This window comes from Pelobates fuscus, chromosome 3 (genome assembly GCF_036172605.1).
Source record: "Pelobates fuscus isolate aPelFus1 chromosome 3, aPelFus1.pri, whole genome shotgun sequence".
Taxonomy (NCBI): Eukaryota; Metazoa; Chordata; class Amphibia; order Anura; family Pelobatidae; genus Pelobates; species Pelobates fuscus.
The window spans coordinates 265,150,210-265,173,861 of NC_086319.1; the positions used below are offsets into that span (position 1 = coordinate 265,150,210).

The window sequence follows — 23,652 nt, forward strand, 5'->3', positions numbered from 1 at the left end:
TGAGTGCTTTTGGATACAGTGTCTGTGTGTGCTGAGGATTTAGTGTGTGTGTCTGTTTGTACTGGGCATGTAGGCTATTTGTGTATGTGCTGGGGATGCAGTGTGTGTGTGCTGGAGATGCAATGTGGGTGCTAGGGATGAAGTGTGTGTTTATGTATGTGCTGGGGATTGGGAAGTTTGTCAGTGTGTGTGCCGGCCGGGGATGCAGTGTATTTGTGTGCGCTGGGGATGAAGTGTGTGTCTGTGTGTGCCGGGGATTGGCTTCCTATCTGCAGCACACTGTGTGTACACTGCAGCCAATCATGACATTTGTACTTACTATATCTGTGGCATGGTGGTGTGACTTTGGCCTGGAGTCTGGAGTAATTCCTAGCAGCTAAGCTAAGCACCTAGCAAGTAAAGCAAACCACTGAAGTCCACACAGTGTCACTTACATACTCTCACTAACACACACTCTCACTAACACACACACTCTTTAACTGACATACACACAGTGTCACACACTCTCACACACACACACACACATACACACACACTGTCACTCAAACACAAATTCACACCAGTTTATATATAGTCGCACTTTATTTACACACACACACACAGCAATTTAACACACCCACACACACACCAATTTACAACCTTGCACTATATAATAAATCCCCTTAACCTCCAGATATGCCATACCTGAGTGCTGTGACTGGAGAAGTGGACCAGCCTCCAGGAAATGTTCTTCTTTCTGCTGGGGGAGCAGAAGAGCAGTGCCCTCTGAGCACAGGCTAATTCCTGCTCTCTTGAGAGGGCTTCCGGTGTTCACAGGTAGGGGCAGCCTGGATACCTGGTCACCTCCCAGCTTCCCCTGCTTACAAAAAATAGAGTGTTCTGTTTGGGAGCTGGGAATACAGCACACCCAACAGATAATCGTTGGCAGAGGGAGCACAGCACATGAAGTGGGAGCACTGGTGGTGGCTAATGAGCTGCCCTGGCCCCACACAGCAGCAGGGAGCCCACCAGGAAACCTCCCAACTGCTTTTGGATTATAACAGGGGTGGCAAAAATGCCACCCATGTCAGAGTGCCTGCTAGAGCCATGGTCCCACTGGGACCTATGGACAGGCCTGCCCTGAGGGGGACAGTAGGCAGCAGCAACCTTACATCCTGATTTAGTAGCAAAAGGCATAGAGCATGCAAAAGTTGAGTATGTGTTATTTACAGTTTTAAAAGGCAACTGCAATTTCTCCCTCAAACTTTCCTTGTAATTCTCACTCAACAGACATGGGACACAAAAAAAAGCAGAGTCCTTCCATGGATTACCAATCTACACACAAAAATAGTGGGAATTCTACACACCGTCTCCTACTGCTCAGAGCTGTATGAACATTGCCAGAGGACTCATTTGTTATAATTCTCACTGACCCCAACAATATGTAGATTTGATCTTGACTGCTTTATTTGCCAGAGAACCCACTAGGCCCAGCAAGTGCGCCATTGTCTGCAACTCATAGCAAATAGTTCATTGTTACTGCACTGCACTATACAGAACCACCATGGTCCACAAAACATACTAACAGTGCTACAATGCAGTGATAAGCTAAACTGACCCTATTTGTACAGAAAAGTCATAGACAAACCATAAACATTAGAGTAGCTAGAACATATTTGTAATCCTTATGGTACATGACTACCTTTGTCGTTAATAGTCTAGGAAGTCTGCGTTTTATAGCAGATTGGGTCTTGTCACTAGTGCATTACTATATGTGTTTTTCTGGTCACTTGCTCTATTCTAATTAGCCTTGTGATGCTTTCACACAGTCAGAATAGAGCTTTAAATTGGACACGCTCAGCAACATGATCACTACAGTGAGCAGTAGTGGCTGTGTTGCCTAGAATACCTTGTGCCAAGGCTGGACAACAGGGGTTGGCTGAGAATGCTGAGCTAACATGCCTCTCTCAGCCAATCAAGGTTGTCCAGGTTGGATAAATGTGAAAAATATTGTGAATTTGAGAATTTTTACCAAATGATGCATTAAAAATTATATTTTCTTTTAAGAAAATGGAATAGGAGTTACTAGCCCATTCAACAACCAGATGACCTAATGAGGTTGGTCTGCACTCGATGGACGAGCACTATTACTCAAAAATAATGCAGCAGATTAAAACGGTTTATCTCTCTTTTTTTTTTTTTTGTCAATCTTTATTTTATTTGTGCTTAGAGAGAACAGAGATGCCTACATCGCCACAACAGCAGGTGTAGGCAGGCATATAAACACATCGTAACATAGGCATAGCAATAAAAGACTTTGCATACTTTGCATTAAAGATACCATATTGTGGTACAAGTCGTTAGGTACAGTGAAAGTACGGTAACTATGCACAATTTTTTTTTTTTTATAGTGGGCTAGAGCGTTATAACGAGTTGTCTCCTTTATGACTGGGGGAATGCCAGGCTAGAAATGGCATTGCCAATGTTGTGGGGATGCGTTGGTTTGTACGCTTGGGGCCTATAGGGTAATTGTCCTCCCACCTGGTGTTGGTGTAGCAGGGCCCTGTTTAGCTATTCTGTGTGTTTGGTCGCCCCCCCATTTGTTTGGTAAATTGTAGTGATGAAAGCATGTTGTCCTGCCATAGTGGTCTAGTGGACCCTCGATGCTCTATGGTGGTAGGGTCTCTCACATCCCCCATTAGGCGAGGTCGGTTGGGGTGCCTCTCTGCCTGGCTAGAGGTTCAACTTCTATACGGAGTGGCGTCGTAGGTCAGAGCAAGGTTGTCTATGTGGTCTTTGGGACCTGTCTAAGGTGGTCGTGTGTATTGGCTATATGTCGGGTTCCCGTTGTGGTATGTGGCGCTCCATGATGTGCTGTGCTCCTTTACCCTGGAGCACTCGGGGGGGGGGGGGGGGGTTGTATAGATGTATCGCGGAGCTGCCGCCTTGTGGCTTAGGCCTATTAGAGAGAGTGGTGATGGTGAAGTATATGCGGACTTCAAAACAGAATTAAAACATAAACATAAATTATAACTTGAATGCTTTCTTAGTTGAAGAAGTTCAGGTAAGTCTCTTATCCCTTCCCGGCTCAAGCGTGGGTTTGGCCGTGGCCGCTCTTGCGGGTGTGTGTCCTTGGGAAGTGGTGCGTTGCTGTGGGATACCCAGTGCCGTCAGCAGGGCTGGAATTTCGGCCGGGTCTGTGGCCTTGTATGATTTGTCATCTTTAGTGACCCAGATTGATCGCGGTATCGCCCATCTGTAGGACATTTTTTTGTTTTGCAGGATTTTCGTTAGGGGTTGCATGGATTTCCTCCACATCAAGGTGGCTCTGCTTAGATCTTGGAAGAGAGAGAGTTGGCAGTGTTCAAATTCATAGGGTGACTGTCCCTTCAGTGCTTGTAGGAGTGCCATCTTGTCCGTGATTGATTGGCATCGCAGAATGACGTCCCGGGGCGCTGTTGCTGGGGCCTGGGGGGATTTGGTGATCCTGTACACACCATCAAAGGTAAAGTATTTGGCTTGTTTTGCTGGTAGTAGGGAGGCCACCAGCCTCCGGATAAAGTGTGGTAGCTCGTCGAGTGGGATTGTTTCCAGGACCCCCCTTATCTTTATATTCTTCCTTTGCCCCCTATCATCTAAGATATTCACTTGCCTGTTTGTTTCTGTCTGTGAGGCCTGTATTTGTTGTACCCATTCGCCCAGCTCCTTCAGCCCTTGCTTAAGGTCGAGCACCTCCTCTTCTGTGGCTTGGGTGCGTGCAGTGACGGCCTGTACCTCTGTGGTAAGCACCGCCAAGTCTGCTTCCCACATTCTCCGGAGGTTGTGCTGGAGGTTGGTGAGCATGTCTTTTATCTCTTGTTTGGTTGCAGGAGCTGCTTCATGTGTGTGTGAGGCGCTCCCTGAGACTGGTGCTGGGTTCCGAGGAGAGGCCCCCCCGCCCGACCATGAGGGTGAGGAGTCCCTCGAGCAGGAGAGTTCCCACAAGGTTGGGGCCGGCGTTGGAGGCTGCAGCATGAGACCGATGTCTCGCTGTGTCTTGGCATCGGTTATCGGCTGCTTTTGGGATTTCCTCCCCATGTCTCCCTCCGTCGGTGTAGTTGGTAGGAGCGTGAACAGGCTGAAGTCACTCCACGTCGGGTAACCCCCTTGGTACGCGAGGGCCTGGTCTCTCACGCGGTAGGCCTTTGGGCCGCGGCTGCGGTTTTTTTTGCCCGGTGAGATGAAAAAAGGCATCGGCCGCTGCAGTGTATCGTTCTGCAAACGGAGCTGCCCCTGGTTTCTGTTTTGGTGGTATGATGCCGCCGTTATTCGCTGATTAGTACGGTAAGTCGCAAGTGCGACCACTCCGTTGCGCTGCTAGGCTCCGCCCCTTATCTCTCATTTTAATGTGGAAAAAAATAGCAAATGTTTTTTGATTTTGTTAAAAAAAAATGTATGGAAAATCATTTTACTTTGTATATAGGAAAGAATGACAAAACTAAATGTCCTTTCTCTGATCTGTATCTTAGAGTATACATGTATAGTGGATCTACCATTTTAAAAACTGCCATTTTCTCTGCTTTGTGTCTGGTTTTTTAGGATGGATCCATGAAATATCCCATTTATACAATGACACTGTGGTTTGTATCTCAGTTAATTAAATGAATCATTTTATCTACCTCTTTCCCTGCAGCTCAGACCACTCTTTCACTTTCTGGGTCAACTTCCCTATCATGGCCTGTGCAAACTGACTGTGTCCAAGCCAATGAGCAGTGTAATACAGACCAGTCCTGCAGTTCCCGATACCGCAAACTACGCCAGTGTCTTGGAGGAAGAGACAGGGATGTTCTGCTTTCCAGCCAGGAGTGTAAGACTGCCCAGGAGGTTGTCCGAGATAGTGCCCTCCATCTCTGTCGCTGTCACAGGGGCATGAAGAAAGAGCTGCAATGTCTTCAAGTATACTGGGGAATCCGTGCTGGCTTGGCTGATGGTGAGAGGTGACCAGATGGTTACATTTTAAAGGAGGTAGTACTAGAATTATTTAGGAGCTGGTGTAAAAGAATGCATGTTGGTGCAGTAAAAATGATTTATAGGATGAGCAGGCCAAGGTCTAAGATGGTCAGTGGGAAAGTATCATAATAAAGGGTCATGAACAATGTTTGTGTTCTTTAGTGTAAGTCTTTATGGTAAAGGGAACTGCTGCCTGTCCTTGCTTTTTGTCTCTAAGGTTTCCATTGAAATAGCTTGCCTATTTTCCTGACCCGGCTATGTTACTGCTTTTGCTTATTGGACATATGGCCTTAATGTTTGTTTACCTTAGCCCTTATACATACTATTTCTATCCTAAGCGATATGCATGGCCACTTTAAGGTCTGGTAATAGGCCTTTCTATCATTCCTTTTGTACTTTTTTTTCTGAGGATTTTCTGCTGGTCCTGACAGGGGGTCACATCTAGTTTTCACCTAGCAGAATTCAGTGTGGCAAGAAATATATCGCCCCTCATGGATGGCCCTTAGTAGGGACTATGCTTATTAGTAGTATACAGAGAGAAATACGGAATAGAAATAGGAAAATCATGCTATCTAGCACTTGTGAGACAGTTGAGCTCTAGTATATAATATCAAATGATTGGTGCAAACTAAGAGGGAGTAATAAGCGGTAAAGGAGTGGAAGATTATACATGAAAGGATAAGCATGCAATGACTTACTGCAGTTGGATATCTTTAGTGATCTCAAGTGAGAGTTGCATTATTTTTTTCTTGTTTTGTTTGTGTATGGTTTTGATTAGTCCATAGTAGATCAAATGAATTTCCAAAAATGGCTAGTCTGTATTACCTTCAGCTGTCCAAGATTCAATGAGAAACATTTCGAAATTCCATTTAGTGTGATTGCTGGAGTTATGTATGATATCTAGAAGTTAAAACATGAAGGTAATGTAATTTGTAGAGGAAGTGAATAGAAAAATGAAAGAATGGTGGAAATTGGGAGGATTTCCTTACCTTGAGATTTCTGCTTTGATTGGAATTGTTAGATTTACACATATAACCTCAGTTACCCTTCATCAAATTTACCTCTCACATGTATTAAACTTTAAGACCCTTGCTTACATAAATATTTCCAGTTCTATTAAAAGAATGCATTTATACCCCAATTATAAAGACTGCCCATTCACTGCATGAGAGAATAATCAAGATTCTTGTAGAGTCAGCAAATCTCTCACAAATAAGTATATTCAATTCTAGGATTTAGTTTTAGAGAATTGTAGGGAAAAGCAGCACAACTTAAGATTAGCTTGTAGATCACGTGCCTATTTTCTTCCCTTAGAAGACCAGCACACTACTGCTTCTAAGCCCAAAACAATTTTAATGTGAATATCACACCTAGTCAGGTTACATCCAAATAAGATGAGTCATTTTGTTCTGTCTTTCATAGTTGAATTCTTTCATGCTATGGGTAGACTGTATCAAGATTCCAACAAGACCTACTATCGATAAAACATATTTAACAACTCTTGTCCAGGCCAAAACAAAGGTAAATTCAAAGATTGAATTGCTGACATTAAATGGAACAAGTCTACCCTCATACACGAATACCAGCAATGTATAGGGTTTGACTAACTTTTTAATAGGCAAGCTGGACTAATATTATGAAGAACTAATTGACCTATGGATTTCTATGGATAGAGAAATCTTGATTTCTGATGGGCTGATTTTCTCACTCCTTTTTCTTTTCCGGAAAATAAAATTATGAAAAGTGTTGTCCAGGTACTGAGTGGCCAAGGAATCACTGACACGAGAAACAAAATGAAGAAGATGACAGTGTATCCAATGTATGTAAAATGGTTATGAAACATAATTCCTGGATGACATTTTTACCTAGAGAAATTAGTTAAGGTACAACAATCAATCACAATACTCAGATCATTTGTTGTTTTACCCATTATTGCCCCATTGCCTTATTCTTCTTTTCTTATCCAAGAACAAATGTTGTAAATACTTTAAATAGGTGGTTATGATATGTAATGGCCAACCTACATTTCAGGGATTCATCAAAATAGTTTTTCAAAAGATGCATGTGTAGTTGGGTATCTTTCCAATATACTAATACATCAATTCAAGCAGCTTTATTAGACATGAACAGACATTGCAACGTTTTGGTCCACAATGGGGCCTTTGTCAAGCTAACCACAAATGTATTGATATCCTTTATAAATAGTTATCAATTAAACAATTAACACGGTGCATATCTAGACATAGATAATCGATCCCACGTCACATTAATGTTAATGATGCATACTAATAAAACGTAAAAATAATTCAAAAACATTATCAAGTGCACAAGTGTCACATGCATTATCATCCAGCAATTATAACAATAAAAAATATGGTATAAGAAATGAAATACTTGGGGTTAGCTTGACAAAGGCTCCCTTGTGTGCCGAAACATTGCAATGTCTGTTCATGTCCAAAAAAGCTGCTGGAATTGATGGAGTGCCTGGACCACCTTTTTCTTTTGACTACATGACATTGAGGGATTGCCATCCCTTGTTAAAGAGCACCCTATAACTGTTTATAAGAGTGTTAATTCCTTTTCTAGTGTGTATATACTAATATAGCCATCATCCATCAGAGACATAGCAAACATGGCAATACAGTAATCTTTAGAGCAGGTGTCACCAACCTTTGGCACATGTGCCATGCATGGCACGCGAGGTTCCTTTGCACGGCACTCAAGGCTGCCAGAGACAAACAGGCTCTGGCCTATCAAGAGTCCCAGTGAAAATTCAAATATTTGATAGTGCAACCCAAGTTGTGATTGCAGGTGGTGAGGGACAATCCTCTATATACGCATTGCAGCACTTAGTGGAAGTGAGCTCAGATAACTTCTCCCAGCACTTGTGAATGGGAATCCGCATTGGAGTAGAGCAGTCCACAGCAGCTATCACAGCTCCTGCCCTTGACCTGTACCTGGCCAGCCTGGTCCCCATTGGACCCCAGGGAATCCAGTCGCACTGCTAGATACACACATAACTGCATCACTGACAACCCTCATGGACACACACATACAACCCACAAGCAGCCTCTCACATACAATACGAATTAATGAATAGATGAAATTCCCGTTCGCATGCCCAAGTGTTTAACTGGGCACGTGCGGGAATCTCACTGCACTATCTAGTGTGGGCAGATGACGTGTCCCACAGGGACTTCATCTACACACACAAAGATGGCGGTGCCCTGAATATAGATCGGGCAGAAAATAAAGTTTAAAAATAGGTAATATGGGGGGCTTAGGGGTGACTAAGGGGTCTGTAAGATGTAGTGGAGTCGGGAGGGGGGTTAAAAAAAATGGGATTCGACATGACAGTGCCACTTTAAATCGCCGAACACCGAACTCGAACCCAAACTGTTACTGAAATGTCCGAGTTCTGGTTCAGGGTCAAAAATCATAATGTTCGGTACGAACCCGAACTTTACAGTTCGGTTTCGCTCAAATCTAGTCATGAACCCATTTCCAAGGGGCTGTATTTGATGTCCCAGCCAGGGATGTATTTACCACAAGGCAAACAAGGCATTTGCCTAGGGCGGCAGTTTCAGGGGGGGCGCCAGAAAATGCCACCCCATGCTCCCAGACAAATGCATTGTTTGCCTCGTGTTCTTGGGGTGTCCACCTTCCTGTGAGTGAGTGAGTGAGTGAGTGTAGTTGTCAGTGTGTGTCTGTGAGTGAGAATGGGTGTGCCTGTGAGTGTGTGTCAGTGTGTGTGTCATTTTATGTGTATCTGAGAGTGTGTGTCTGTCAGTGAGTGGGTGTGTCAGTGTGTGTCTGTCAGTGAAAGTGTGTGTTGGTTAAACAGTGTGTGCCAATGACTATCTGTGTGCCAATGACTGTGTATCTGTCAGTGAGTGTATATCAGTGCAGGTATCAATGAGGGCATGTGTCTGTCAGTAAAAATGGTCTTGACACAAATTGGAGGGGGGGGGGGCAAATTTAGATTTTGGGGGTGCCCGAATTTAGTTGTGCCTAGGGCAGCACAAATCCAAAATACACCAATGGTCCCAGCTACTATATTACTACCAAAGACTTTGGTACCTCTAATACCATGTTAAAGGATTAAAAATGAAAAATAACAACCTTGTTGTATAATATGTAACATCTCTACACCCAAGAAACACAGTGTCTCCATATTTATGGATGTCATAGATCAGGTGCAGCCTTACCACAGAAAACTTTGTTAAACTTTGTTAACTTAATCCTTTTTTGTACTTCTATTTCTCAGTCCTTGGTTTTATTTTTTTTTAAATTCACCTTAGTTGTTTTTAGGGACTACTTTTTCTAAAGGAGAGCATGATTTTTGGCATATTTTGGCAATGGGCGGAACTGGAACAAAGTTCCATAGCACAAAAAAAGAAAAATAGGAGGAAATCTGAGTATCCAAAAACTAAATGTAAAATATAATAATATTGATATAGTGATTGCTGGCATAAGTGGAAAGATACCTAATTCAGTCAAAAAATGACTGAACAAACAAAAAAAACTAAAAAATTGAAACTTAACCTTTACTAAATACTCGTTAAAAAGTGTGATTAACAAAATGCAATAACACCCACCAATAAGAGAAAACACATAGACAATAAATAAATAAATAAATAATAGACTACAAAGGGAGGATCTACTAAATGTAGAAACAGTCTACTTATGTTCCTATAGATCAGGGGTGGGCAACTTTTGACCCTCCAGATGTTGTGGACTACATCTCCCTAGATGCTTTGCCAGCATTATGGCTGTAAGAGCACTATGGGAGATGTAGTCCAAAACATCTGGATGGCCGGAGGTTCCCCACCCCTTCTATAGATAAAGGAAATAAAGAGTAGGAAGGGTAGGTCTACTAAATTAGGTAAAGTAGTTTTGCCTTCAACCATCCAAGTAAATGTAATCCATAGAGGTTATGTGTATAACAAAAGTCTCTAAAAATTCTAGCTAAATGCTAGAATGAACTGACAGACACAGTGTTCCATTTCTGTTCCTAAACTAATTCACCCACAGTCCTTCAGTCAAAAGAATTTTATAGCAGAGCAATAATATTTTAATCTTTACTAGGGATATAAGAAAAGAAAAACGAAAAGAAAAAGTAAACATGAAAGTCGCTTTAACCCATACATTCATTAATTAAATCAGAGCGCTGTCCGCGCGGACTTCTGCACTATATGTTCACGAGAGCATCGCACAGACCATTAGGGCCGATGCCCTCGCGACAAGCCAGCAGCGCTCGCGCATTAACCCTCCCACTGCTAACCCCGCCACACACATGTGTACTCGGTCAATTGACCGTGTACTGTCTGAAAGTGCATAAAGATAGCAGTAAGAAACGGAAAGCTGGGCAAGTAGGCAAGTGATTTCTTCAAAAATGTTAAATGGAAATTTTTTTTAAAAAAAACAAAAAAACAAGAGATGGTATATTTTAACATAGATAATATTAGGATATTGAAAAATAATTACAACAGTGTTTTTTAAGCAGAGACAGAGACATAATCACATATTACATTTTGCATGTATCAGTAGATCCTATTCTATCTGAAAATCTTTTTTGATGATATATATATATATTTTTTTTTACCTAATATGATGTTTTTCACAAGCTGAAATTATGAGATTGTGTTAAGCTGTTCATAAATGCTTTTCAAATTGTGTTTGCTTAATAAAGCCTGTATACTACAACATGAAGTGACCTATTACAATACAACTGAATGCATCTATTCAGCACATTTGGGTACATGAAAGTGACTTTCCCTTGTTAACAACCATAGGCTACTGAAAAACCCCAAATCTCAGAATGCAAATTCAACAAAGAACAAACAGCTAACGTTAATTCTCAGTACAGAGAATTTAAATTGTAGGGACTCAGCAGGCTAATGTTGCTCATCTTTTTATGCCATATACTAAATAAATAAATAAATGCATAAAAGTAGTAGTAATAATATACTAATAAATACAACTAAATTTCCTCATCTGTTGAAAAAAAATACTCAGGATTCACAGATACAGCCGTAAAATGTTGTCAAACCAGGAAGTGGCATTAAGTCGTGATGGTCCCTTCTTTTTCTATGGGGGTTCTAACTAAGCATACCCTATAGGTGCCTGCACAACAGAGCTTTATGTAAATCTTTTTATTAAGGTGTTTTCAAGTTGTAAAAAGCATTTAGTTGGTAAACAGTGTGAAACTCGCAGGTTTCTGTTATTTGCCGAGGCATATTATACATTGAGATATGCAAATCTCTGCGCAATCTTCGAAAGGGAGACTCGCAGGTCTCTTAGCAAGGTAAATATAATGCTTACACGTTGTAGGTAGCGTAAGTGCACAACAGTGCGAAACGGTGGTACCCTACAGAATAATACGTATGGAGCGATCAGAGGGCATCACGTAACAAGGCTACGTGTAAAGGACAAACACAGTTTGTATCGAGACATGCCGTTCTCAACGATTTATGATGTGAGTCACACAACAATGCGCTACCTGAACGTTTGGGCGGGATGTTGAAGCAATAACAAGAAAGGTGGCTCGCAGGCCCCTATTGAGTTCAGACTCGCAGGTCCGCATTGGTGTCGCCAGGTATATCCTAGCGTGCAGGAGTGGTGGGATTACTAGGGCCGTGTTTCGTAGTTAGCGTCACAGTCTTCAGGTATTCACCTGTTCGTATAAGCATATGATTTCGGGGCAGAATCTCCCTCTAAGCTATAAAGGTGGGAAGTAGTTTCCTCTCTTTGGCTGTAAGTACCCATGGGAGATGCCATACACTCCGTTTTGCTGGTGTAATTGGTTATGGCCATTGTCGTTACCCCTCTCGGCAGAGCCTGCAGTTCACGGATATCCCAGGATGCGAGTTATATGTAGTTGTCGGTGACAATGCAATTGTCGAGTGTGAGTAATTGTGCTAAGTCATTAGTGTGTGTATCTGTGTTAGCGCAGGGTGAGTATGATGTAGGTCTATGTGGTACAGTGTCGTAAGCTGTAAACGTACGTTGTCCCTTACATCGACTAACAGAGCTTTATGGACACAGCAGGGGTTTCTGGGAGTTGTAGTTGAGATGTCAGTCTTCTATGGTATAAATGACAGCAGAATTACAATGTCCAGAAATCCTACTGCCCTGCTTCTCATGATACTGCTGGTATACGTGTTGACATCTCTATGGATCTATGTTTGTATATTTTTTTTTTAAATACAAAACATTTCTATGAAACTGTGTTTTTTATATTTTGTAATATTTTTGGGAGATTTAGGCTGACTCATCCGCATTGCTCTGTGTTTGCTTCTGTTGACATTAAGAGGTGCTGATTTTACTGTGGTCTTTTTATGCTTGCTTGATTGCTTGCTTTTTTACTTTAGCAACAAGTCATTTTATGACGTGCATGCCTACATGCACATCGTAATCATATAATCATATAATGGTTATTTGCTATTCATGGGACAGTTAGGATAAAAGGTATAGAGAGAAAATGTTAAACATTGAGAAAAACTGAACATGGTAGAGAATACTTTATTTGGAATTTTGATTGTAGATGTCAGTGTTTCTGTAGACAGACATTATATGGTTTGAGACAAGTTGCGGGAGAGATGGATAGATAGATAGATGGATAGATAGATGGATAGATAGATGGATAGATAGATGGATAGATGGATGGATAGATAGATAAAAAATAGATAGATAGATGTTAGATAGATAGATAGATAGATGTTAGATAGATAGATAGATAGATAGATGTTAGATAGATAGATAGATAGATAGATAGACCTTACGTTATGTGAAAGGAGAGAGTTTCAGAATATACGTACATTGTGAAAAAGAACAGTTAAGATAGAGAGTAAAACTGGAATGTGATGTGAGTGTATGGAGTAGCTGGCAAATATGAATGTAAAATCTGTGAATGATGAAAGAAGACAGTTATGGCTAAAATATTGCAGGATAATGATGGCGTTAAAAGAAAATAGGATGTATTAGCACATAACAGTAATAGTTGGAGAACAGTAGATGATGATTTGAACTAATAATGAGTTGGGTGTAAAACAGAGTAGCATTGAAGAACAGTGGGAAGGACAAGGTAAAATCAAATAAAGAAAGGACAACAAAACACTGTTTTCCTTCTCTGTGAATGCTCCGTGTAGCTGTGATAAACTCTGCATGTCTTCCCCCTCAGGAGATGAATTTTATGAGGCGTCACCATATGAACCAGTTGCCCCACGCCTATCTGACATCTTCCGTCTGGCATCAATCAACTCTGGTGAGTGAGGAACACAAATTTACATAGTTACAGATGCGGAAAGGAACTGAATGTCAGTACATGTTCCCTGCACACTGGGAACACATTTTAAGAGTGGTGTCTTAATTGATGGCATGGTGTGAACAGAACTATGTACTGTAACTGGAAAAAAATGAATTCGCCATCAGTGAACTATAATTCATTGTACTTTCAATGTGAGATAGACATGCTGAGAGAGGCAGATACATAACTTATCTAATTTAAAGATTGAGGCACATAAGGGAATTGTGAATAAGAGTACCTTGTTTAAAGGGACACTATAGTCACCTGAACAACTTTAGCTTAATGAAGCAGTTTTGGTGTATAGAACATGCCCCTGCAGCCTCACTGATCAATCCTCTGCCATTTAGGAGCTAAATCCATTTGTTTGTGAACCCTAGTCACACCTCCCTGCATGTGACTTCCATAAACACTTCCTGTAAAGAGAGCCCTATTTAGGCTTTCTTTATTGCAAGTTCTGTTTAATTAAGATTTTCTTATCCCCTGCTATGTTAATAGCTTGCTAGACCCTGCAAGAGTCTCCTGTATGTGATTAAAGTTCACTTTAGAGATTGATATACAATTATTTATGGTAAATTACATCTGTTTGAAAGTGAAACCAGTTTGTTTTTTCATGCAGGCTGTGTCAATCATAGCCAGGGGAGGTGTGGCTAGGGCTGCATAAGCAGAAACAATGTGATTTAACTCCTAAATGACAGTGAATTGAGCAGTGAAATTGCAGGGGAATGATCTATACACTAAAACTGCTTTATTTAGCTAAAGTAATTTAGGTGACTATAGTGTTCCTTTAATGATAGTTGAACAACGTATATGCTAGTGTGCTCTCAGAGATTTATCTAATTCAAGATGCTCATATTTGAGGCAGGGCAATATGTTGTGAGAGATAGCTTAAAGGGACACTATAGTCACCAGAACAACTACAGCTTATTGCATTTGTTCTGGTGAGTAAATTCATTCTCTTCAGGCTTTTTGCAGTAAAAACTGTATTTTCAGAGAAAATGCAGTGTTTACATTGCAGCCTAGTGATAACTCACCTGGCCACTCCACAGATGGCTACTAGAGGTGCTTCCTGGGGCAGTGCTGCACACTGTGCAGCACCGCCATTCAGGGTTTCCACCCTCTGCATGGAGACACTGAACTTTCCTCCTAGAGATGCTGATTGGCCAGGGCTGTGTTTGACTTGTGCTAGCTCTGCCCCTGCTCTGCCTCCTTGACTGTCTCAGCCAATCCCACGTGAAATCATTGTGATTGGCTCACAGAATCACTTTTGATGATATTGGCAAAGCAGGCAGGTCAGGGGCAGAGCCAGCATCTGCAGACTTGAATACAAGTAAGAGTTTACTATATTTAGTGAGGCAAGGGGAGGCCAAGGGGGACTAGATGGTGGTTTAAACACTATAGGGTCAGGAATGCATTTGTGTTCCTGACCCTATAGTGTTCCTTTAATGTGCTATGTGTGAGGCATAGCTCAGATAATCAGGTATTTTCAATGGAGGCTGAAATAACTTATAGCGAGATAACTTAAAATAGACAATACAGATTACTCAGTGCAATATGCAAAAGGCACCTGGCATGGTCATAATGAAGACATAGGCATCGATTTAATAAACTTTCCAAATAATTCAATACTAGTAGAAAGACTTTTTAAGTGATTTATCTACAGAAGTCACAGTTAAAGTATATTAATTTTTGCAGATATATAATTTGGAAAATTTGTCTTATAGTATTGAATCATTTGGAAATTAAAACGAAGTCATAGTCAGCCAGAAGACAGTCATGAACCAGAGTTTAACTTGTTTATAACTTTTAAAAAAATATCTTTGCTAGGATTGTAATTTTCACTCTATATTGACTATATTTTAAGAAAATATGAGAGTGTGTTGCTATTAAGAGCAGTATGTGGTTTAAAAGGTAGTTTGGTGTGCTGTGAGCGGAAAAGAAAATATATAATTGCACCGTGAATGGGAAACAACTGTGAGTTAGACAGAGTTGTAAATGTAAGGTAACCCCCAGTTGTGAGTGAGACTTAGCTCAGTATGCTGGTACCGATCACTCTGAGTTCCGAGTGAGAATTAGCTTGCTCAGTGCGGTGTGACTGAGTTTTAAGCTCTATATATTTTGATTGAAATTTACATTGATGCTTGCTGTGATAACAGGTGCTGATCCAGTCTCGTCCAAGCATAATGCCTGTCTGGATGCTGCCAAGTACTGCAATGTGAATGATATCTGCAAGCGGCTGCGCTCAGCCTACATCTCTACCTGCACTGCAGGAGCAGGAGACAAGACATGCAATCGCCGCAAGTGCCAAAAAGCCTTGCGTACCTTCATTGAGCGTGTTCCTTTGGATCTTTCATATCCCCTGCTATTCTGTCCCTGCCGGGACAAGCCCTGTGCAGAGCGACGGCGCCAGACTGCTGTGCCTGACTGCTCGTTTATGCGTTCAGAGATCCCTAACTGTCTAGAGATTTGGGCAGGCTGTCGACAGGACACAGTGTGCAGGTAACAGTTTAAAGAGCAAATGTTGGACACCTTACTAATGAATCGAGCTCCTGAGAGCTCTGTATGAACGACCACTGACAATGCCTTTCACTCTACAATGAGCGATAGCAGTTATGATGCTTGGAGAAATGTTATACAAATAAATACAAGATATCAAGTAATTCTTCAGTATCTGTAGATATATATACTTAATTTGTATTTCTCTTTTTTTCACGGCCCTCCCTGTCATCTTTCCCCTTTTCCTTTTCCTTACCCTGATCCTCCACATTTCCAAATTAGAAGGCATAGGGTGTCAAATATGATAAATTAAAAATAAAATAAAAAAGTGTTTGAAACCTGGAGATGAGAGCTAACTAGGAAGTTACCATTGGAGAGGCTTAAAACTTTGTAATAGGAGAAAGGGTGTGGAGGAATGGGAGCAATTATATCAGGGTTGATAACATGGACACATTACAGCCATAGGAACCCATCCAACCTCTCCATAAGTGTTCTTCTGTACTCACACTTACCTCTCTATTCTGCAGGTCCAGGTTGGCAGACTTTGTTACCAGCTGTCAAAGTTCATCTCAGTCTGCAAGTGGTTGTGTTCAGGATAATTACCCTGCCTGTCTGGGGGCATATGCAGGGCTTATAGGTGAGTCATGTAAGGAAGAAAATCTGTAATAATACAAATATGTTTTATAAAAAATGTGGGGATTTTAAATATTTATACCCACAAAATGTTGGTATCAGTTTATTTTGTGAGTACTCACCTAATGAGGTCTTAACTCTCTCTATATTCACAGGATTTGATGTAGCCTTGAACTTTATGGACTCTGACCCACATTCACTGGCAGTGGGGCCCTGGTGTACCTGTAATGGGAGTGGAGATGAGGAGGCTGTATGTGAACGATACCTCAATACGTTTACTCAAAACACCTGTCTGAGTGAGTGAGAGTTATGGGGATAAGACCTATGGAAAAATATCTATATTGGATTTGTGTGGGGTGGTAAAAGGTGCAGTTGTAACCCACGTACCTTGAATAAGGTTGATGGCAGGATTCATAGCAAAGATGACTAACATATCTAGGTTTGGGGGTGTCCCAAGAACAGATATGTTTTATAACAAGGGAGGAATGATCTGAAGCAGGAGGGACATGTGTGCAAAGAGCATTATGAAAATGGTGAACTGAGTCAATTTATTGAGTATAATATGTTCATTAACATTTTTACATATGTGTATGTTTTCAAAGCATAATGTGTATTTGACCTCAGAAAAAATGTATATAGGGCTATATTTTTAGTAATGCATCGTACAGTACTTCATTGTTGATCTCTTCCTAACTAATTATCTGCAGAGAAAGCTATTTATGCCTTTGGGAATGGCTCTGAAATTGGACACACACCAAGCGCACCCAAAACTCCTCATACAACCATCTCACCCCGAACTGAGAGAAGACTTCTCCCCGACAATCAGAGTGACAGCAATATCCAGTATGAGGGTAACACAGGCATCTGCACTTCTCTACAGGTGGGAAATAATTTAATTCAAGTTACTTGAGAACTCAAAACACACCAGTAAACTACAGACACACTAAATATATCCAGAATTGAATAGTGCAGGGGCAAAGTGTTATAAATGATTCAAAAAACAAATGGTCCTGCCGTGTGAGTAGAGGCAGGTGGGTTCTCTTCCCATTAGACATACAGTGCATCACCAGAGCTGGGTTCTTCACCCAGGACTTAAATGCCATACTTCATCAAACAGATTATAATTATCCTTTTTTGAAAAACAAAATTATATTAGGACGTGATGTGCAGGACTGAGCACAAAGAAGAGAGGAACAGGATTTGTGCAGTGCATTGCACTTTCTTATTATAAAATGCGTTAATGTCTCCCTTCTTTGTGCCCCCACTCCCCCCCAACCGCACATTATATCCTAATATAACTTTGTTTTGAATAAGACAATTTTAATCATGGGGTATAGTATTTAAGTCCTAACCAGCGATAGTGATGTATTGTACACTAAATATATCTGCTTTATCAAAGGTACAGAGGCCATTATGTGCCTCCCACACATTTTATACAATGCCCGTGCGAATCACATGAGATGTTACTCGCACAGGGCATGTTCCTGTGTATGCCAAGACTAACCAAAAACGACCTGTTTGACTTTTTAGCTGTTGGCGTTTTATCCATGGAAAAATATATTTTATGGACTTTTTTGTATGTAAAGATTATTAAAAGCTGCTGAACCATTTATTTTGTGGATCAGGCAAGTTTCTAAACACTGTTTTATTTGCCAATACCAGAGACTATAACTCTGGGTTTCTGGGATAATATTTAACGTGTTTTCTGCATTGTTTATTGGAAACTGAGAATTCAGCAGAACTTGCGGATGGTTTCTGAAACCCATGGGTTAAGCAGCTAGTAGCAGACCAAAGAACAATTCATAGGAGTGTATTAAGGGAAAAGCTAATAGTGCTGATTCAGGCATGCACTGTTAGTAATCTCCAGACTACGATACTCATTGCCCAATTAGAATATAAAGCACTCATGGTTACTCTGTTTCAGAACAGGCTGGCCTGGCACGGTAGTGTTGTGTATATTTTCTATTACTGGTTAACCAGCCATATGGCAAAAGAAAGGAGAGTGATGAGATGAGGTCTAAAATTTGCCCAGTGACAGAATAAATATTAATACCATGGCCCAGCCAGTTTTTAAAGAACACTCCTGGCACCATAACCATTTGACTGGAATGAAGTTGTTATGGTGCCAGTAGGATCCTAGCACTAACTTAACTTTAGGGCTTAAACTGTTCATCAATGTCCAGTGTCCACTATCCAACAGGAATTGAGTCTTGAAAGAGGTATCCTTGGACAGGGGCACCACTGAGAGTTGCAGTTGATGCTCTAAGACAATGTGTAGCTCCCCATTCACAATACAGCTAGAGATATGTACATTTATCAAGCTGTTTTGTGAATGGGGAGCTAGTGATTTGCTTAGAGCGTCAGCTGATGCTCTCCACCAAACAGTGGCACCCTTGCCCAAGACTTCTCCTTTTTTAAGATTCTGAGCAGTGGAATGACAGGGGTCAGAGCGACTGGATATGCTGATGCCAGAGGCATCACTCCAATTAAGTTGTTATGGTGCCTGAAGTGTTCCTTTTAATGCTGATAGTATGTCATGGAGTGGTATGGCCCCAGAGGCTGATTAAATAGCCATGGGAGAACCATGTTTTTCAAAGTTTATTGTTCACCCTTCAGGATACTGTGCTTTCCTCTGAGTTCAGTTGTTGATGTATATCTCCACTAGCTCCCTCCTACAACACTAACTTTTCACCTTATTTCAAGTATTTTCTGCCCAAGTAAAACCTGGAATGGAAGATAATGCTATTGTATGGTGAACTAAGGTTTGGGACACTGGGACACTGGGCCATTGGACCTCTCATGTCCCCAGGTATTTTAAGATAAGATAATTGTTGGGTAGTACGCCTAAAATTACTCTGTTGATAGCCACCTACTGTGGGAATTAGTTTCAGTACACTATTTTTTATTATTTTTTTAACCCCTTAAGGACACATGACATGTGTGACATGTCATGATTCCATTTTATTCCAGAAGTTTGGTCCTTAAGGGGTTAAAGACCAGAGAGTTAAACTCTTAAAATGTAGATGATAACCTCATCGTGTTATAGACATCAACACATGTCTTTCTTCATTAAAACTTCATTAAATGTGTGTCAAGGATATAACATGTGATATTAAATGTCTATACAATGCATGTTTTGGTTTGCTGTGGTGGTCTTCCAGATTGATATTAATGTATATTCATTCTCAAGTGAACATTTATATCTGCTCTGTGAATCAAACCTCCTACTCTTTTCTAGGTTCTAGGACTGAGCTAGCGATTCCGTTTTCTGGCAGAGAAGAGCATGCATTTTATTTCATTAATTGAACAGAATAGCTAAGACATTATGTGAACTAGCACAGTGTTAATCGATGTCTGGTGATATATTCCTGTTTAAGGTGTCAATACTCAATGCTTTCCTATGGACGCTGGCGTCTTCACACTGTGAAAATCACAGTGAGAAGCGAGGAAGCGCCTCTAGCGGCTGTCAATGAGACAGCCACTAGAGGCTGGATTAACCCATATGTAAACATAGCAGTTTCTCTGAAACTGCTATGTTTACAGCAGGCAGGGTTAATCCTAGATGCACCTGGCACCCAGACCACTTCATTGAGCTGAAATGGTCTGGGTGCCTATAGTGGTCCTTTAAGTGGCAATCCATTTTGCAAAAGTGTACAATGGTAAATGTGTTATAGCCCTCCTCGATAGAGCATAGAAACATAGGATCATAGAATGTGACGGCAGATAAGAACCGTTTGGTCCATCTAGTCTGTCCAATTTTCTAAATAATTTAATTAGTCCCTGGGCTTATCTTAAGTCTAGGATAGCCTCATTCCTATCCCACGCATGCTTAAAATCCCTCACTGTGTTAACCTCTACCACTTCAGCTGGTTATTCCATGCATCCACTACCCTCTCAGTAAAGTAATTCTTCCTGATATTTTTAAACCTTTCCCCCTCTAATTTAAGACTATGTCCTATTGTTGTGGTAGTTTTTCTTCTTTTAAATATAGTCTCCTCCTTTACTGGGTTGATTCCCTTTATGTATTTAAAAGTTTCTATCATATCCCCCCGTCTCGTCTTTCCTCCAATATATACATGTTAAGATCCTTTAACCTGGGGGCAGAGCCTGACCGCAGATCAAATCAGATGTGTTTAGTCCGAGCTCCCACATCTGAGCCAATAAATCTGAGCCAACTGCGTACCACAAACAGATACTGATCTATGATCTTATTATTTATCAGCCGACGGTGAACTCGGGTATACCCCATGAGACCCTACACAGTATCGCAGTAACCTGATTGAGGCCTGAGGCCTACCAGAGCTTGAGCAGGGGTGAGACGGCCGCTCACCCAGTTCTCCGACCGACGCTTTGCTGTCTCCCCCCCCCCCAGGGCGGTGGGGGTTATCCCGGCTGCCATGGGCGATCACCACTGCACACAGCCGCGCTTAAGAACTAGTCCTGACGAGAATCAAGAACCGGGCAATTACCCCCAAGATGGATGACTACCACAAGCATCGTGCACAACATGGTGTGAGGAGCAAACGGAGCATGTGTGAGATCAGGACACAACGTATGGCGTAGGGACACGCCAGCTTCAGTGCTAAGTTATCTGCCTACCTTGGGCCACCTAGAGCACTGGCTGTGGAGAGCATGCGGGACGAAGAGAGGCGGGAGACGAGCGAGACCCCCCTAGCTGCTCCTTCAACAGCTACGCTACAGCCTCACACGATGGGCCCACCCGGACTGAAGACCACCAGGGACACCCTCCCAGAGCATCAGCTACCGAAGCGGTGGATCCAACGCCGCAGACGGTGATTGCCCATCGAGATCCAAAGCTGTTCCCTGCAACGGAAGAACTTGGCCTCCTTCATGAGTAACCAGACTCGTGGCCTAAATATGCAGGACTTCACAACGGCCCGGGGCTGTGTGGAGGACTTGCTTGGACTCTGCTTCTTGCCACCGCACCACCCCCTAAGCCTGATACCGAGCAGAGGCATGGGATGATTCGGGACTTTGCACCCCAAACACACAGAAGCTGGCGAGATGGCTCACAACTCGGACTATCCACCTAAACACGACATGTCTGCCTGTTTGTATATTTGTGTTTTTTTCCTTGCCCACTTTCTATAACATAACATATGTTTAACTGCTTGTGGGAGGAAGGGCACCAGAAAGGTCATTTTACCAACGCATGCTTTATATGTAAGGAGACGCGACACTTGCATACTTCTAGCTCTGGCACACACTAGCTCCGTTGGGCGCATATACACTCGGCTCCCCCACCGCCATGCCTGTATTGGGGATACAGGGCCCGATACCTACCGCACACAAGCGTATGATGCGGGGTGGGAAACGTGGAATCACAAGCCTGTTACTCTTCATAGTTGTATAAGCAGTTAGCATGTACTCACACATATCTAGCCTGCAACACTAAGCCCATCGCATATTGTACATTCAAGGACACCCTGCATGATTTCTAATGTTTAATGACACTCTGAGCAGGCAAACCTAGCCTGATTAAACGTGCAGCAGTGAAACACAGTAGTTACCTCGCTTAGGAGTTTACCCTATTTAAAGTTGTTATGCATGTTTTTTGTTTCTCTTGTTTAACTCCTTCTGTATTCTTCCTGATCCTATTATTATAAAATTGTGCATGTCTACTCTAATATCCCAATTATAATATGTGAAACTCTGCTTGACGATTGCCGTTGGAGTACCTCAAATGGTTCTGTTATATTCTTATGCACTGCAAAAAAAAAAAAAAAAAGATCCTTTAACCGTTCCTGGTATGTTTTATCCTGCATCTAATAAAATATCACTGTTAAATGTTTAATCATCATTATTTCTTATCATAGGACATAAAGAATACCAGCCTGTCAGATCTGGCAATCTGTGTCTCAGAGGTACTATATAAAAGTATTACTTTAAAATATCTGGGGGGATCCTTATTGTATCCTGTATTTATTGTTATAATACACATTACTGTATTTATTGTTATAATACACATTAGAAATACTTACTAATCACAGAGTCACGCTCATCGAGAGAGACAACCATTCTTTATTTTTATGAGCATTTTGCATCAATTGCATTCAGGAAACCAGTGTGTATGGACAGCTTTTAACTAAACATTAGTACATTTCCAGAAATACGTTTGTTACATGTAATAAGGATTTTGGCTTGCTTTAGGCTAGCACCACGATACCATGTTACTTAGGTAAAACTGGTCTCTTATGCAGGTATGCTCAGGGGATTCGTTTTTGGTTGGTATAACTCACAATGACAGATGTTTGATACTAACAGAGTTATTTACCAATATGACATAAAACTAAGATCAAATTTAATGCCAGTGTTTAATGAACTCTGATTACTATATATACATATTATTATTTCTTTTTTAACTTTGGAACTCTATGATCTTTGGCACAGTCACCAACGATCATGTTTTAAAGTAGTGGCGGAATTAGTCATTATACCTTTATTGAAGTCAGTATAGTGACGTCACATGGGCCTGGAACTTATTATACACTATTCTCTGTTTTTTGTTCTCTCACTACAGTCTCAGCTCAACACAGACGTAGCACCTGACTTGAAGACAGATGAGGAACATTCTGGAATACCTCACCTTCGACCTTCGATTCTATACACTATTCTTACAGTTCTCTATGCCATAGGGCTCTTTCCGTGATATATGTATTATAATCTCCTCACCCCTTTTAAGATGAGATGGACTGATTCCCTAAAAGCATTGTAAATAAAATTCCCAAACTCAAGGGGATGGGGATGAATAAGGGCAGTAATGTGGGATCGCACTTATCTGCCAACCCTAATGTGAAACAGGGGGATGTTTGGCAATCAAGCTGACAAGATGTAATAAACTATGTAAGACTACTTATTCTTCTCTTTTGTGAAAATTACGCTACCCAGGTATGTAAGGGAATGATAGAAAAAACATGAATACTGGAACATATGTCATATGAATGATGTCTGAAAGGGGAGCTGGAGGGAGAGGTATTGGGGTGGACATAGTTGGGGAATTTCAGAAATAATAAAGGAAAAATAATTTGAAAAAAAGATAAAAGATGGTCAAGAGAGGAAGAGAAGTGTGTGGTAGACGAGCAGAAAAACACACGCACTTTGTTGTGTTGACACAGCCATATGGAATACTGGTAACATTGATTTAGTCATTCAACTAAATTACTATCCCCTTTTCATGACTCATGAGAAGAGCACATTAAGCCCACAGATGCCAATGCGTGGGTGCTATG

The 23,652-nt window shown here is 41.4% G+C and overlaps 1 protein-coding gene across 1 annotated transcript in view; it reads left to right on the forward strand.

The window, feature by feature from the left end:
- GFRA2 (GDNF family receptor alpha 2) overlaps positions 1-23,275 on the forward strand; it is a 60,537-nt gene extending 37,262 nt beyond the window's left edge. Inside the window, exons 2-9 of the mRNA XM_063445519.1 lie at positions 4,652-4,948; positions 13,151-13,234; positions 15,430-15,772; positions 16,297-16,406; positions 16,558-16,698; positions 17,110-17,282; positions 22,240-22,287; positions 22,944-23,275. Coding sequence (XP_063301589.1) covers positions 4,652-4,948; positions 13,151-13,234; positions 15,430-15,772; positions 16,297-16,406; positions 16,558-16,698; positions 17,110-17,282; positions 22,240-22,287; positions 22,944-23,072 — 1,325 coding nt within the window. The 3' untranslated portion in view covers positions 23,073-23,275. The remainder of the gene's footprint in view (positions 1-4,651; positions 4,949-13,150; positions 13,235-15,429; positions 15,773-16,296; positions 16,407-16,557; positions 16,699-17,109; positions 17,283-22,239; positions 22,288-22,943) is intronic.
- The last annotated feature ends 377 nt before the right edge of the window (positions 23,276-23,652 follow it).